This window comes from Rhagoletis zephyria, unplaced genomic scaffold (assembly GCF_001687245.7).
Source record: "Rhagoletis zephyria isolate East Lansing unplaced genomic scaffold, Rhagoletis_zephyria_1.1 Rzeph_scaffold_01393, whole genome shotgun sequence".
In the NCBI taxonomy this organism is placed as follows: Eukaryota; Metazoa; Arthropoda; class Insecta; order Diptera; family Tephritidae; genus Rhagoletis; species Rhagoletis zephyria.
The window spans coordinates 15,916-34,511 of record NW_016158477.1 but is presented as its reverse complement, the minus strand read 5'-3'; the positions used below and the strand labels follow the sequence as shown (position 1 = coordinate 34,511).

At 37.0% G+C, this 18,596-nt stretch overlaps 1 protein-coding gene across 8 annotated transcripts in view; it reads right to left on the bottom strand.

The window, feature by feature from the left end:
• Positions 1–18,596, bottom strand: part of SCAP (SREBP cleavage activating protein) — a 41,407-nt gene that overhangs the window by 7,558 nt on the left and 15,253 nt on the right. For all 8 annotated transcript variants that reach the window (XM_017617324.1, XM_017617329.1, XM_017617325.1 and 5 more), the window contains 2 exons: positions 11,460–11,795; positions 9,410–9,587 (listed from right to left, as the gene is read on the bottom strand). In XM_017617324.1, the coding sequence (XP_017472813.1) occupies positions 9,410–9,587; positions 11,460–11,795 (514 nt within the window). The remainder of the gene's footprint in view (positions 1–9,409; positions 9,588–11,459; positions 11,796–18,596) is intronic.

The window sequence follows — 18,596 nt, the reverse complement described above, 5'->3', positions numbered from 1 at the left end:
GCGAGGTGTGGGTGGTACTCCATACGTCAATTCAGTTTTGACTAGTGGCCTGGAAGCGTCAACCAGGGTGCCTAATAGCTACGACTCTTATCGAAATTGGCCGCAAGTATCCAACAGTCATATTCCTACTGCGCCAGCGGTGACATGCGAAATGAGGTTATCCTCTGCACAAATAGCATCGCGACAGGTCATCAACAAAGATCTCCCGACATTCTCCGGCAAACCAGAGGAGTGGCCGCTATTTATTGCCAGCTTCGAGCAGTCAACGGAGCAGTGCGGCTTCACGGATGCTGAGAATATGATTCGGCTACAGCGATGTTTGAAAGGAGTTGCGTTGGAGTCAGTGAGAGGTAAACTAATGACGCCTGCAACCATATGGCAGGCCATTGAAACTTTAAGGATGCTGTATGGGCGCCCAGATGTCATATGTCATTCACTGCAACGCAGGTTGCGTCAAGAGCCGTCGGTAAGGTATGACAAGTTAGAGACCCTGATCCAATTTGCACTTGCGGTACAAAACTACTGCTCCACTCTGAAGGCCATTGGCCTCTCTGCTTACTTAAATGATCCGATGCTACTTTCTGAGCTCCTTTGCAAATTACCAAGCGATTTGAAGTTGGAGTGGGGTCGCTATAGGGTTTCACTGCTCCATGTCGACATCGGCGAATTTGACTGTTGGCTTTTCAAATTGGCGACGTGCGCTAGTCAAGTTGTCTCCGTAAGTAACCCCGGCGATGAGGTTAAAGTTAACAGCAATCAGACTAAGAAAAGGGTGCTCTTACACGACGTGGTTCCCTCCGACAGCGCCACAAATTCTCAACTTTGCTGCGTTAAGTGCAGCAGCGTTCATCGACTTGAGAAGTGCAAAGAGTTTTGCGCTTTGTCAACCAACGACAGATGGAGCTTTGTTCGAGACAATAAGCTGTGCATTAGATGTCTCAGGAAACATTTCCTGAAAAACTGCCGATTGCATAGCCATTGCGGTGTTAACGGTTGCACAAAGCCGCATCATGTTCTGCTTCATTCGCATTCTTGCTCCACATCAAACGATAATGCAGCCGTGATGTTGCATAAGGAGGAGCACACTAGGAAGACGTTGTTGCGTTACGTTCCAGTAGTACTTTATGGCAGATCTAAGTCTATAAAGACATATGCGTTGATAGACGAGGGATCCACATGCACACTCTTGGAGAACCATATCGCTGAGGAGCTGGGTTTGGATGGCCCATCAGATGAGCTGTGCCTAAGATGGACGGGTGATATAACGCAGGTGGAGCTTAAGTCAAAAGATGTCACTGTCGGGCTCTCGTCTACACATGAAACGTCGCCTCGGTTTAATCTTCGAAACATACGCACTGTAACCAACCTTGATCTTCCGAAGCAGTCGCTGTCGCTGGAGGTACTCTCGTCGCATCGGCATTTGCACAACTTGCCTATCGAGCCATATACTGGAGTACGCGCTACACTGCTTCTTGGCGTCGATAATGCAAAGCTCGGTGTTCCACTCAAAGTGAGGGAAGTAGAAGCGGCCCAGCTTATCGCAACTAAATGTCGGCTCGGTTGGTCAGTATATGGCCGCGGCGAGGAGGTTAATGCCTTTACGAATAGGGTGATGCACATCTGCGACTGTGTGCCAACTGAGCGTATCGATGAAATTCTAAAGGCTAACTACGCGTTGGAAGCAGTGGGCATTAGCATGAGGGAAGAACCGCTAAAATCAAAAGCAGACGAACGGGCGCTCGCTATTATGCAATCGACAACGAAGTACCTATCGAATGAAAAACGCTGGGAAACGGGTTTGCTATGGAAGTTCGATAAAATCGATTTTCCAGATTCATACTCGATGGCGTTGCGACGTCTCAGCTGTTTGGAAAAACGCATGGCACGAGATCTAACTTTGCGGAATTTTCTCAACAAGCAGATTCGTGAGTATGAAAACAAAGGGTACATTCGAAAATTAACACAAAATGAGATATCTCATGGAGGAAGGTCATGGTTCGTTCCAATTTTTACGGTCACAAATAAAAACAAAAACAAAACGAGGCTCGTCTGGGATGCGGCAGCCACTGTCGACGGTGTCGCTCTCAACACCTATTTGCTGAAAGGCCCAGATCTTCTGGCGTCTCTGGTTGGAATACTTATCCGTTTTCGCGAACGACCTTATGCCATCACCGGAGACATTCGCGAAATGTTCCACCAAATTCGGGTGCGTAGAGAGGACCAAAGCGCACAGCAGTTTTTGTGGCGATATGGGGATCGCTCTAGAGATCCTGATACCTACGTCATGGCGGTGATGACGTTTGGTGCTGCATGTTCTCCATCATTGGCAAATTTCATCAAAGACAAAAATGCCTCGCGTTTCGTGAACGAACATCCAAATGCAGTTGATGCGATTCATCGGAACACCTACGTAGATGATTGGTTGCAGAGTGTAGACACGGAGCAAGAAATGATTGACTTGGCGTCGCAAGTCAAGTATATACACGGCGAAGGCGGTTTTGAGATGCGCAACTGGCTGTCAAACTCTAGAAACGTGCTGCAATCAATTTCCGGAACTGTTAAGCAAACGGGTAAGCTCCTGCAAGATTCGTCTACGATATACGAAAAGGTTCTGGGTTCATGGTGGCTACCACAGTCGGACGAGTTAACTTTCTGCGCAAAATTTGACAAATCCGTTTTAAATAACAACCCATCTGCCACCAAAAGGGGAGTTCTTCGGGTAATTATGTCTGTTTACGATCCTCTAGGCTTAATCGGCTTCTTTATGATTCAAGCAAAAATCGTAATGCAAAATATTTGGCGATCTGGTGTTGCCTGGGATGCGCCTGTGCAGAAGGAAGAACAAGAAGCATGGCAGTCATGGGTTAAATCGTTGCCACGAATACATGACGTTCGTATACCTCGTTGCTACCCCTTGGCCAGCCTTAGTCGCGACGTTCAGCTTCATATATTCTGTGACGCAAGCAACGCGGCCTACGCGGCAGCTGCTTATCTAAGAGCCACTGTCAGTGGGAAGGTGAAATGTTGTTTGGTGGCCTCGAAATCGCGAGTGGCGCCACTGAAACCAGTTTCTATACCGCGGCTAGAGCTGATGGGTGCCATTTTGGGCCTGAGGCTCGCAAAATTTATTAGAAATGAACTGACTTTACCGATCAGTGAGGAAGTGTACTGGACTGATTCAAAAAACGTTCTCTACTGGATTCGATCAGACACTCGCAAGTTTAGTCAATTTGTTGGTGTAAGAGTCGGAGAAATTTTGGAGTCATCCAACATTAACAGCTGGAGGTGACTGCCCTCAGTTGACAACGTTGCCGATGATGCTACGAAATTGAAGCAGTGGACAAAGCTGGATGGCGACTTGCGTTGGTTCCAAGGTCCACAATTCTTAACCTCACCATCATCCGAGTGGCCAGAGACGATTTTAATGGACTCTACAGAACCCGAATTAGTTCACCACATTGAGCTTAGTACCACCCTTAGCTCCGCATCCTTTACAGAAGTTATACCTGATGTGGCCAGAATCAGTAAGTGGGAGAAGCTTCGTGGTGCAACTAGATGCGCCTTGCGCTTCCTTCGATTAATAAGCAGAATACCCGCTAAATCACAGTTCGTGCAGATGATGTTACAGGACACTACAACTAACAGTGCCGAAGTTTTAATTATTCTTATGTGCCAGAGTGAGGTCTTTGGGGAAGAAGTTAAATGTCTACAGCGAGGAAAACCGGTAAGTCGAAAAAGTTCTATTTTCAAATGTTCGCCTTGTACAGATGAAATGGGATTGCTCAGAATCAAAGGGCGAATCGATTCGATAGACGGAATTCCCGTCAGCCTGAAAAGACCCATAATTCTGCCTCCACACCATCCAGTGACGCTTCTAATCATCGATTTTTTCCATCGTAAATACCACCATCATCACAGCGAAGTTGTGGTAAACGAAATCCGTCAAAAATATTGGTTGAGTGGATTAAGAGCATTAGTTCGCAGCGTTGGAAGAAAGTGCCGAGTTTGTCGAATTCGCAGGGCAGCACCACAGCCACCAGAAATGGGTTCTCTGCCACCTGAACGCCTCGCGTTGAATACGCGCCCATTTACTTACACTGGTGTGGATTTCTTTGGACCTATGGGGTGTATTATTTACGTGTCTCACTGTACGCGCTGTGCATATTGAGATAAGCCAATCCCTCTCCACAGATGCATTTTTACTCATTCTGAAACAGTTTGTCTGTCGTCGTGGTGCACCTAGGCGAATTATCTCAGATAACGCCACAAACTTTCGAGGCGCGAGCCGTATTCTAAAGGCGGAAATGGAGAGACTTTCCTCTGATGAGCTTCAGCAAAAGTACCCAGAGGTGGAATGGCGTTTCATACCCCCAGCTGCACCGCATATGGGCGGAGCATGGGAGAGGATGATTCGTACCGTGAAATCCATTTTGTCGGACATACTCTGCGAGAATATCACGCACGAGCACACTCTGCGAGCAGCGCTAGCAGATGTCGAGAACATCCTAAATTCTAGGCCTCTGACATACATTCCTCTGGATACAGCAAATGACGAGGCGCTCACTCCGAATCATTTTTTGCTGGGCGGTTCAAGTGGCCTACGAGAACTCAGCATCGAAGACAGAAGCGGTGCCGCACTTCGAAAAAACTTTAGAATCGCGTCGCAGTTGGCTGACCAGTTTTGGAGACGGTGGATGAAGGAATATCTACCTAACCTAACTAGACGTGCAAAATGGTATCAACCTCCACCAGAACCTATCGACATCGGCGACGATGAAACTAGCAAACGAAACACCTGAACTAAGGGTACCGTGATCGAAGTTTTGCGAGCAAAGGATGTCCAATCCCGCAGCGCTGTCGTAAAAACAGTACATGGCTTGATAACCCGGCCGGTTGTTAAGTTAGCAAAATTGGATTTGTCTGGGTAAACTTTGACGCCAGGTACAAAGTTTACGAGGGGGGGAATGTTACAACGCAACGTCAGATGTCGTTGTAAGCGATAATTACTAAACACTTAAGCACCAAAAAATGCATACCTGTGCCGCACTCCAATTGATGGGTCAAGGTAGAGAGCACAAAGAAATCTCGCTCTTTTACTTTGCAGCTATCGCCGTGTGCAGATCAACGGGTGCGTTAAAGCACAAATGTAAGCAAACCCAATGTAATTTGATAAAATGTTAAATAAAATTGTTAAACTGAACTAAATTGTAAATTAAATATTTTAATAAAACTAATTACAGACTTTCGCAGACATCAGCGCAAAAAATTGCTTTTTTTTTTAACAGCACCAGCCGACGTTCCAACAGATTGTATGAAGAGTCGTTTACACGAATCGCGTAAATAATAAAAACTTTTCTCAATAACTCCGATACGATAGTTAGGTCAATGTACATTAAATATAAATGCAGCAAGATTGCAAAAAAGGAGCATCAATCATCATCAACGATATTGCATGTGACAATGGCGTTTGTAGTTTTAGGCAAATAAAAACTTGTATTGCTTGTGTTATTTAAAAATATATTTATATACACACATTAGCAACTAAGTAAATCGTCATGTAAATAAAATTGTATAAAAACTTAGTACCCATGCATTAATATGTATTTTCAATTTACACAGTTACACCGCCTTTTAAAAACACAAAAGCTCTTACAATTTGTTGACAAACACAAAACAGACGTTTTATGTATTAAGCTCGGAACACTTTGACGACAGCAAGCGACAAGCAGCATCTGTCAAATTTTAAATACACACGTTCTTACGGACACAATTATTTTGACGACAGCACGACATCTTGGCTGCAGGACTGCAATTGTCGACGTCGCCAAATTAAATCTATTTCTAATTTTGCCGGCGACAATGAGTAGATGTAGTGCTGCAAAATTAAATTGTCGCAAAATTAATCACATATTCTACATATTATATTATATTCATATTTACTTAAATAAAAATACACAATTTGTGAAATAAATATACCAAAATGTAAAACTTTAAAATCAGCTATTTGCTATGTCGCTGAGGTCTTCAAAATGTTTAAGAAGCTGGCTTCAAGGCGACATTTGTCGACAAAATGATGTCGCTGTCGTTACGTCGTGAAGTTGCAGTCGTCAAAATGTTCCGAGCTTTAAAGTTAATTATACTGAAGCAAAAAATGTCCTTCCGGGCAAAGTCCGAATCATTGCGACACCAAGAACCGGAAAATAAATATGACTTCCATGAATCAATTCTACTGACTTTTGCAAGGTGCGAATACTGCAGTCATACAACAATAACTGTGACGGCCGCAATAGCCGTGTCATTAGAAGTGCATATTATCTCTTGGATCTTTTGGTAGGACGCAGGATCGATGACTGCACCGATCAACATCCCGTAAAAAATGGGAACTTCATATGAGCTCAAAACAACCCTTATTAAACATTCAGCCTTATCATGAGTTTAAATTTCCCCGAACCGGTTCACTTTTCACTACGGGCGGATGAAAAGAAACTCCCGATAAGGCTGGTCGTTTTCTCTTAAGACACTTCATAGAGGTTAAAAACTTTTCGTGCCCTCATTATCGGCATTTCCTTCAAGGAAAACTTCACTGCTGAGTAAAAATCCCACGCATTTATGCTTTGGGTATACAATTTCGAGCAGTATGAAATATTTGACTAAGATAGGTAAACATAAGACTAGAAGGGGGGTGAAAAATCAACATTCATGCAAAATGAATAATTTCCAAGTTGACTCACCTTGCGAATTGTGTGTTAAGTAAGTACGTTGGCGATAAAAACCAGTTGGAAGTTTGCATACAACGCGGTGTATTAGGGATGTTTCGAACGTCATATTTTTCACATTCGCGTATGCGAATGCGAATGCGAGTTTTCGGAATGCGAATGTGCGGATGCGAATTTTAGGAATAACATCAAAAAAGCTATAATCAACTTATTACTTAATAGTTTTGTAAATTATTAGAATATTGACTAACCTATACAGTGTTTTGATCTAATAGTCAAAGGGGCATATTATATTAAAAAAAAAAATAATAATTTTGCTGCCTTTTCTCGCCTGAGGCGATTTCTTAAAGGCTCGTATCAGTGTTGTAAAGTTTTGAATTTGAAAAGGCACTAAACCCCAAGAAAAATCGCGCTTTTTCTCGAAAAAAGCACCACATTTTTTTATTGAGGATTTAATGGACTTTATATGCACACAAAAATTTAGTGTAGGTCTGCCGATTCAAATGAATATAAATTAATGTTTCTTGCTTGGCGGCCGAATTCATTCAGTTTTCTATAAATTAAAATATTTTCGTCCAAACGACGCGACGTAAACCTTAGAACTTTTCTTTCCGACCGCTTCAAACCTGAAACATAACAAAATTTGATTTCCCTTTTTAAAGTGTCTTATCCACCGGGTGTAAAAAAGCTGCCTACTCGATTATTCCTTTTTAAAAAAGGTTCGTTAATCATTTTACTGTTAGGAGATGCTCGTGCTTTTTTAATATTCGTAAAAACTATAACAAATTCAGCCCAAACTAAAGGTCTAAAGATCGATTCCTGGTCCCAGTAACATGGACATTTTTACAGGCAATGGCAAATTACCGTATGTAATTCTGGCATGATTGAAAGTGCTGTTACATGTTTTATTGACAAACATATGGTCTCTCGCTTATGACTGTCATTGTGCCATGATTTTGTTTCCGTTTTTGTAAAATTGCTTACGAAACTTCCAATTGCTATAAATTTAGTTTCATGTTTTTTTTTTGAGATCTGCAGATTTGGTGTCGTCAAACTAAAAAAAAAAAAAAACACCAAAAAACGCACCAAGCACCAAACTCAAAAATTTTCGCGTTTTGAATAAAGAAAAGCACTACATTTAGTGCGAAAAGCACTAAGTTGGCTACCGTGGCTCGTATATAAGGCCAGCTGCAATGAACAATTGCTCACTTGGAACGCTGGCGAGTGGAGCGCTCAAATATTTACGGGCCAGATCTGTCAATTTGTCTTATTTTAGTTTAGTTTTTCACCAATCGAAAGGATTTTTACCGACATAAGCTCGTTTTTCTTTAAGATAGGGCTTCAGTTGAGCTTTCATTTCACATTTTTTAATGTCTCCAAATTCTACATCCGAGCCTTCGCTTACGCTCGATCAATCTAAAATTAATTCTAGGTTGCTTATAAAACTTTTAGCAATACTTGTTGAAGGCCCATCAATGTTGCTTGATATACTACTTAGCCGTTTAGCGCCTGAAGCTAAAAGCCGGTTGTTGCCGCCACTATCTAAAATATATTATATTTTACTAGAGTAATCGAGTTCTTTAATTTTTATCGATAAATCAAAATGACTTCTATCACGAGTCGTAAGACGAGTTCTATAATTGCGCCAATTGTACTTTAGTTAGCTCGTGCGTAAAGTAGCTCGAAAGCAATTAATCACGATCTCGTCATGCGTCCTGGTTTTCATACCTAAAAGTGTGCAACACCTCGTATCCGCCAAATGCAATACCACGTATGACGTAGCAAAGAAAAATATTAATTTTGGTTACCCCGTCTCTATGGGTGCCCTACTCTGTGAATTTAATGGTGAGTAACTATAGTAGAATCCCCTATTTAGTAAGTTCCGTTAGAAATCCTTTGAAAAGTGTTTATGAAATAAATTTTTTTTGCTATTTTGGGAAATATTCGGACTACTTCATACGTGGTATTGCATTTGGCGGATACGAGGTATTGCGCGCCAAGCGACGATATGTACATATTAGTCATTTATCAATAAAATGCTAATATTTGTTTTGTTGTTGTTAAGAAGTGTTTATTTTGTTAACAAAATACTTTAGTCCATATATATTATGTACTAATTTATTGTGGTGGAGGACTAGTTCTTTTTGAGACACTGCTTTTATACGTTTTTGTTACCTTAATTCACAAAATCCCTAACCAACACTTTTTTTGAAACTGCATTTTTCACAGATTTTGGTAGGCTATATTAAAATACACCTTAATACAATTTTAATATAAAATACGGCAGACGAAAGCTAATAAAATTCTCCATAAACCGTAAATACATCACTTTCCGATAGGAATTATAGTCTTTGAAAAATTAATGAATCATTTCAGTTTTTTTTTATGAAAAAATTAAAAAAATCAAACTTTAACAGAAGAAAAATTAAAAAAAAAATAACAGGTTCCATGCAAAATTTCTGCATTTGTGCTAAAGCTTGTTCTGTTACAAAAAAAAAATCAAGTAACTAATGAAGAAAATCGACGGATAAATAAAACATAATGAGTGGTCTAATGAAAATACACAAAGATTTTTTGTATGAAAGATGAGCAGGAAAGAAAGTTACTCATACGCCACGTACACCTTTCAAAATAATTTTCAATAGTTAAAAAAAAAATTGTATTTTATAAGTTTTTCGCATACTCGTACTTACATGATATTGAAAGATGGTTGCCAGCAAATTTGCATCTTTGGTGAAATTTTGTATATCTTGTGACCATAGATTCGCCGGTGATAATACCAAGCAATTGTATTCGGGAAATAAAACTTTCTCATCGCGCGTTCGTTTGACATTATCCACATGCCAACAAGATTGATCTAATGTGCGTTTGCTGCAATAAAATGAATGAAAAATTATTAAATTTAAATGAATACATATGCAAGCATACATAAATAAGTATGAGTAATTTCAATCAAATTCGGTTAACAATCCACCTCGAAATTTTTTGGGAAATACCTAAAACAAGTTCCCTGAAAATTTGAGACCTTAATATTAATACTAAGTGCTCGACCAAGGCGTGCAAAAATTTTCCGTTCAAAATATACGTAAACTTTTATTGTTCTTCTTTAAAATTCTATAGCTCAGAGAAATTTTATGGTATAATCATGGTCAATGATGGTTTTTCTTCAGAATTGAATGCTCTACAAAAGGGTCCATTGTGACGTAACTCTAAATCCCACCAGCGAGTTAGTACGTAGTAGTATTTTCCTGAAATTCCCTTTTTTTTTGCCCCTATCTCGTAAATAACAAGAGCTATAGAAAATTTGTGAATGACCGACTAGTAGGCTTTTTAATTTCCTACAAGAAACACTAAATCGCTAATATCGATATTTCTTGAGATATTGGCTTATGGTTCCGAAGTTACAGCTGATAAAAATTATCACGCCTATGGGATACGCAACTCATTTATATGTATATACCTTACTATAAGCACCAAATTTCAATTTCATGTGACTTATGGTTTTGAAGTTATAGCTGATAAAAAATTTCACGCCCCCTTGTTGAATCCTAATTTTACTGACTTCAAATTTCAAATTTTTTTGATAACACACTTACAGCCTAAAACATAAGAGGTTGGCATTAAGCCTGATCGTTAGATAACATTCTTTACAAATTTCGTTGAAAATACTAAATACATAAAATAATATTTGTCTAAAATACGGTCATGAATAAATACTATGTGTGTGCGAATTTTTAAATATATACTCAAAAATGATATTTTCAATGGATCTTAAGCGAAATTTAGATTTTCGTAAAATTTTTTGGAAACTGGGAGTGACCCGGCCACTTATGTCAAATATTTGTACCTCGAAAACCACTTCACCAATCTGTACCAAATTTGATATACACATTGCGCTTGACCTTCTTAAATGCTGTCTTGAAAGTTTTTGAAATCGGACAAAAACCACGCCCTCTAGAAGTACCGCTAACATTTAGTTTTAAAAAACTATCGTTTTTTACTTGTAACTCTTTAAGCATTTGAGAAAAATGAATCATACAATAATTTAATATTTTCTCAATGGATCTCAAACAATTTGATGCATAATTTATTTTTGTGCGTTCTATTTAAAAATTTACGTGTTTTTTAGCGTTGAATCGCACGGTTCCGGAAATTTGCCCATATGGGTTTTGTGAGGAAAAGAACTGTATTTTAGTTGAAAAATCTTGAAAATTCATAAATAAACATAAGTGGCGAACAATATCATTTTAAGTTTGGTCCAAAATGATATCGCACATCTAGATCTAAAGTGAGCTAACTCAAAATTCAGAGAGGGAGATTAACGCAATTAATAAAAAAAAAAAAAACAGGTATAAATAACAGTAGTTTTTTAGTTAATGTATATAATCATGAATTGATTTAGGCAAAAAAATCGCCATACTTTTTGTTTGAGTTGATCGCTGTATAAGTATGGTTTACTGTAAGTATGGTACATAACGCAAGCTTAGATTGAAAAGCGGCTAAGTCTATTTTTACAAATTTTACAAGAGGGGAATAAACTTTTGAACACAACATTTTACGTGTGTAAGTCAAAGCAAGATTTGGCTTTCAGTGAATATAAACGAGAAAAATAAAACAAGCACCGTTTTTAATTTCACCATCAAACTATGAGTTTTCACGAAAAGTGGTCTTAGCAAGTTTTCACTCGAAGTTAGTGATATGTAAATATATATTTACTAAAGTTATTTATGCATATTTACTCACTTCTCGGCGCTTTCGTGATTGCGTACAATTTCCAACATTTTAAAGACCTCATAGAGTGGCGCACGAAATGCATCCATTAGCTGCATATCTTCGGTCCAGGGTAGTACACCAGTGCGTAACATAATCTGTTGCACATAGAAAACAGGTGAACTTTTTGCCCATGGAAACGGCGGATCGTAGCTGTAATTGTAGTTAGTTATTGGCGGACTGAAGAAATTCCTAACCAATGAGACATTTTGCTGTATCGTTTCCGTAAAAAGTGAATAATGACCGTCGAAGGGAAGCATAATTTTGGTTGGTATTGTGCCGGGTAGCGGCACATTGATTAGGGGGTAGCTGAAAAAAAAAGAAAAAGAAATGCTCATTAGTTAATAAATGGAAAGGGATATAGTTTTATTATTACACACAGTGGCGGCAGAAATAATAGACTCGCCTTACTTTGAAGAGTATTGGCTATTATTCCATGGTTTATTTTATGTTTAATATTTTTTTTTATAAAAGCCTGGCAAGCCAAACAACAAACACCAAACAAATCCGCTTTTCAAACTTTGAACAAAAATTATAAAATTTCGATAAATTTTCACCAAATTTTCAAACTTTTTATCCAGTATTTTTAGAAAATTTTATAAAAAAGCCTAGGTAGTTATGCAACAAACATCATATATATCCGCTTTTCAAACTTTGAATAAAAATTCGACAAATTTTCACAAAATTTTCAAACTTTCTATGCAGAATTTTTATAAATTTTTTTGTTGACGATGCTGGGCATTATCTTCAATATAAAAATTGTCGATCACACTTTGTATAAGAAAAAATCAGTGGTATTTTGTAGCCAATCGAAACTTGCACTTTATTGTACTAAAATTAAAAAGGCTACAAAACTGCATACCAAATATTTTTCTATTTTTTTTTGTGAAATTCGTCGAATTTTTATAATTTTTGTTCAAAGTTTGAAAAGCGAATTTATATGATGTTTGTTGCATAACTACCTAGGCTGTTATAAAAAAATATTAAACATAAAATAAATTAAATAAGTATAGCCAAAATTCTTAAAAGTAGGACGAGTCTACTATTTCTGCCGCCAGTGTGTGCATATATCAATACGAAATATCGTTGAACACCAAATTTAAGAAATAAAAGTGCATGAGATTATGAGATTAATAATTATATTAAAAACTATTTCTAGTTAGAAAACTTGGGTATTGGATTCAAAGAGATAAGAGCCATCTATACATACTTCAGATTATATAGTAGCTATGTATGTATGCATGTACATATGAACATTCTAAGCCAGTTCCGTACAGAAATTATTTTAAATACACTATGAACATGTGTATGTATACACTTTGTAAATAAATAGCTATTGCTATTACGAAAATGCAGGGGGCGCTCATAGTATGTATTATCAATTTAGATTATATTGAACTCTAAGTCATTGTATGTACACTAGGATGGTCCAAAAATAGTAAAGTTGGAAGTGTAATGCTCTCACCCCCAGGATTGTTATTTGTCAAAAAAAAAGTATAGCCCTATTTTTTTAATTTGAAATCAAAAAATAAAAAATAACCTTTCGCAGAAATGGTATAGAATTCTTGAAAATCAATATTTTCCAATCTAAAAACTTTGGTTCTTCTTCAGGAGACTTTCAATAATAATACCCAATTGTTTATTTAGCAATTTTTTAATACTAACGATTTTTTATTGGCCTCTTCGCATTTTTCGGAGTTTTTATGGGTTTTTGGGGACCTATAAATTATAGTTGCGATGAAAAAATGTTTAAATAAACAATTGGTTATTGTTCTTGGGAATCTCCTGCAATAAACAGGGTTTTCCCGATAGAAAAATAATGATATATAAGAATTCTATACCATTTCTACGAAAAGTTGTTTTTTCCCATATAAAATACATGGAAAACTTTGGGCGCTTTGAGCGACCTCTAGATATTTTTTGATTTCAAAAAAAAAAAAAAAATGTGGGAATATTTCTTTCGGTATAGAGAAATCCTAGGGGGTGAGAGCATATGAATTCCAACTTTACTTCCCCCCCACATGCATTTTTGGTGTACATATGTAAATACATGCGTGTATATTTGAAGGCTATTTATTGTAGATGACAAAATAAGCGAGAGCGAAACACATAACCGTCAATATATATGTACATATGTACCTATCACCTAGCGAAATAAGTGAGTACGTTGAAAAACATTCGCAAAATAAACAAAAAAATTAAAAAAATAGCAAATAATGTGAAAAACTTTTGGCGCCATGAGTACTTGGTTGCATATACAGTGACTCGAAAAAGCGTTGTCATGCTGAGTTAATTTTTTTGTGAATAAAAAAAAAATGTTTATGTTCAAACCAAAACCATATATGTACTTAAATAAACCAAATAAATAAACTGAATACCAAATTTAGAAAAATTCAACAAATTTCCAAACTTTTTAAACTTAGCTGCTTCAAACATTCACTTTATTGTATTAAAATTAACTGGACTATAAATCTGCATACACTAAAATTTTCTAAAAATTCAGATTAAAAAGTTCGACATTTTTATGAAAATTTTTCGAATTCTTTTAAATTTTGTACAGAGTTTGAAGGGTATTCATATAACGTGATAAACTGCCGATAACCGGGATAAAATTATAAATTCCATAGAAATTTATAGTTTTATAACGTTTATCGGCAATTTGTGCCGTTAGATGAATACACCTTTTGAATATGGTTTTGCATGAGAAATATTTTTTTATACAAAATTTACAAAAAATCATATATGTATTGTATATACATAAATACCTACAGTATCGGTCATATCATTAGCACCCCAATTAGCACCCGCTTAGGTTTATTTATTTATTTTCAAGAACTTCAATTACAAAGCAGTTATTTCTCTAACAAAAATCCCAAGTTTGAAGCTTTGTAGAAAAAAATACAACAAATTTTTATCCAAAATCCAAAATTTGTTTTTATTATTTATGACCTTATACAACTATATTCAAAAAATTTATTGAGCTCGAGGCAGTTTTTAATGAACAATTTTTTGTGGAAACAACAATAATTTACACAAAGGATATTCACTAATAAGCCAGACTAAAAATGGTGGTGGACAGTACATATGTAAATTCCCTAAAGAGTTTTTGGGGAATGATGCTTAAGTGACAGTCCTTGGCCAGGTATAAATCTATGTTTACGCGTCTTTCTTCGCTGTCAACTAGGTTTCGCGTCCTTCTTCGCCGAAGTTTTTTTTAAGCGTCTTTTTTCGTAATTTTTTTTATGCGTCTTTTTGCGTAGTAAAAACACTAGCGCGCCCTTATTCGTGTCCTCCTCCTCTCCTCCTCTTTTTTTTAAGTCGGTTAAAAAAAAACAATCAACATGTGAACGCTTGTTGGTGTCACTGTAGATATATATGACAATTTACACGGGAAAAAGCTCACTTCCAGCACTTTTTGGTTAGCGGTCATCGAATTGATAAGAAGAATACTTTACTAACAAAGCGCGTGGCATGGAATACGTGAGTGTTCAGCACGCACTACGTATGTATGTACATTTGTACATATGTATTTCAAACTTAATTTTTTTGTTTAAACCATTAGATCATGATTCGCAAAGTGCGCACCTGTTTTCAATAAAAGTATCAGATAACCTCCGAAGTTTACGAAATTATAATATTTAAAGGATAATTAATAATTTCATTTTGGTTATATGTGTGTTTCCGACAGAGTAGAAATGTGATGTATTATGGAAAGATTTTCCTTTTGATGTCAAATAAATTTTTAGAAAATATTTTAACTGGCTTCTTTTTGCGAAGAAATGACGGACTTATTAAAGTTTCATAAAATTAACATTAAAAAGTAGTCAAAAATTAAAAAAAACGTCACTTATTTGCGAATATTCTAACTTTCTTAAAAACTTTATTGCAAGCTTTTAACATCCTCCTCGAAGTAGTAACCTCCTCCTTTTTTTAGCATTTACATACTAACTACATAGTATGATGCATTACACTTTTATGGACTAAGTTTCCTCATTGCCTAGTGCTTAAGTTTTGTTTTTATTAGGGCTGTGGTGTAGTGGTAAGCAGTGCGCGCTTCCACTCCGCAGCACCCGGGTTCAAGTCCTGGTCAAAGCAACATCGCAAAAAAATATAGAAACGGTTTTTTCTTAACAGCGGTCGTCCCTCGGCAGGCAATGGCAAACCTCCGAGTGCATTTCTGCCATAAAAAAACAGCTTCTCATAAAAATACAATCGCCGTTCGGAGTCGGCGTAAAACTGTAGGTCCCTCCGCTTTGTGTGACGACATCGAGGCGCACGCCACAAATCGGAGGAGAAGCTCGGCCAAACACTAACATATGTGTAAGCGCCAATCTATTATTATTATTATCCCTGCAGGGAAGCTGCGGACCAGTGAATGAAATTTCTAGTTCCGTACTTTATCTCCAGAAACGAACTAGTCCGATAGTAACTAGATCCCCAAATAGTCCAAAATAGGCGAAAAGTGGTACTTTTAAAAAACTAATATTTTCAGCTCTTTCACTAAAAATCTATATCTAAAGTGAAGAGTTTAGAAATGGTTTGGAATTATCGAAAAAGAGAAGCAGCGGGGGGCTAGTTTACTTTACAAAGATATGAGTGTTGGTGGCTTTTTGCGTTCAAATATGCTTCTGCACTTTCGCAGATGCTTTTTCATAGCTTGGTAATACAAAACTAAAATTTGTGTTAACATTTTAACATCTTGGGACCGGCGAGCACCTCTGCAAAGTCAGCTACAGCCAAAGGTATGTAAACGTACATTTCTTAAAATCATTTAAACAAATTTAATTTCAAATTGAAAACACATTTCTTTCAAAATAACTTAAAATCGCACACACAGAAGAACCAAAAATATTGAAAAATCATGATACTTTTTTCTTTCGTCTCTCGATTTTAGAAGTGGTTCGGAACTATAGAATTTAGGACTACATAGTTCGGAACTATGGAAAACGGAATGCAGCGGGGGACAATTGTCACTTCCTAGGACATCGTCATGTTAAATTCGCCAGTTGTTTGCATGCAAAAGAGATTTATTGCGAACCAGTACTGCGTCTAAATGTACTAGAAGCGCACCATTTCCGAACTAGATATTTTCCCCATAAGAATTATATTAGCGCTGCGTCCTAACTCGATCTATTAAGCTAACTCTTAAAAGGTAATTTCAACCTTAGGGTATTTATGATGTTTAGCACTTTGGAGGATGTCAAATCCAGATTCTGGATGGCGACAATCTTGAAAGCTCTCAAACCATTTTATCTCTGTCGTGTACATATGCGGGTCGGGCTCCGCATTTCGCGAGAATCTCAGCCCCTACAAGGCCATCAAATGTCTCACGACCTAGAACCCACTAAAAGGTAAGCCCGCTACGGGTTCTTAGTCCATATTTGATTCCATTTTATGTGAGTGTAGAGCCTTAATGCTGCCTGGCTGTCCGGCATGATGTTTATTGTGGCTCCGTTCCACTCCAGGATGAAACTGACAGTTGAGTAGACTGTGTGTGTTTGTATAGAGAACGTCAAATTGGCAACCCATGCGTGGACGGACCCAACGAACGCCTACTCTCAACGTTTGACGCAAGTAAGTCCGGCAACGCTGACAGTTGTATAACCGTGCGTTTACACAATACAAAACAATTGAGAATATGTATTACGTTGTCAAATATTTTGAGTAAAGTAGGCGTCCCGATAGCAATCTGTGTTCAAAGACACCGACTAAGGCAAAGTAAAAAGGCAGTAAAATCTAACAATGTATTGCTATTGTCTCCGCGAAATTGCCTCGTGTAAACCCCAAGCACCCATTCTAACGGCTCTATTAGTGCTTCAACGAAGGCATTCGCGGGCACAGATTTCACTTGCGAAAATTTCAGTTCGGAATATCGTTTGGTATGTGGTACAGTCTTCCGAAATCTAAGTGCAAAGTTATTATTAATCTTAGTACTATACTGTCAATATTGAATAACTTTCAAGTGTGTTTGAACAAAATTGACGCATTTGTATCGTTGTAGACATGGGGATGTTATTAACTGCCGGTTTCACCAGCAATTTAAGTGAGAAATGATTTTTTCCCTTGCGTCAATTTTCATATTAAATTCAAATAAAAAATAATTTTTCACATAAATTGCTTTTGTGAAACTGGCTGTATGTACATACACTGCCGGCAAAAAGTATTGGCACAGTAAATTTTTCACAATACATATATGCAACCATTTTTTTCTAATATTTTTCCGCAAATTTTCATAAAAATATGGTTCTTTCTACAACAAAAAACTTNTATGCAACCATTTTTTTCTAATAGTTTTCCGCAAATTTTCATAAAAATATGGTTCTTTCTACAACAAAAAACTTAAAAATACAATTCGTAAACTTTGAGCAAAACTCCCGAGAATTCAGAAAATTTTCATGCAAATTTTCAACTTTTTAATCAGATTTTTTAGAATTTTTTTGTTGAAGGTGTTTTGTATTTTTTCCATATAAAGTATTTTCGAATTTTTTTTTGTATGGAAGAGAGTGCGTGAAAAAAATCCCAAAACTCAACGGTAATTCTTAGCTATTTAAAATCTGCTTACCCAAAAAAATTTCTAAAAAATTTTATTAAAAAATTGAAAATTTGCATGCAAATTTGCTGAATTTTCGAGCGTTTTGCTCAAAGTTGAAGAATTATATTTTTATGTTTTTTGTTATAGAATGAACAATATGGCACCCTGAAATTGTGCATATGGAAACTGTGCATACGAAATAATGCATATGAAAAAAACCGAAATAATGCATATATGCACAGTTTCGGTTGAAAACCGCAATAATGCATATTAGAAAAACCGAAATTATGCATATGCACTCTTTCGTTTGAAAACCGAAATAATGCATATGAAAAAAACCGAAATAATGCATATATGCACAGTCGGATGAAAACCGAAATAATGCATATGAAAACCCCGAAATAATGCATACATACACACTTTCGTTTGAAAACCGAAATAACGCATATGAGAAAAACGAAGTAATGCATACATGCACAGTTTCGGTTTAAAACCGAAATAATGCATATGGTACAAAAACCGAAATAATGCATACATGCACAGTTTCGTAAACCGAAGTAATGCATATGACAAAAACC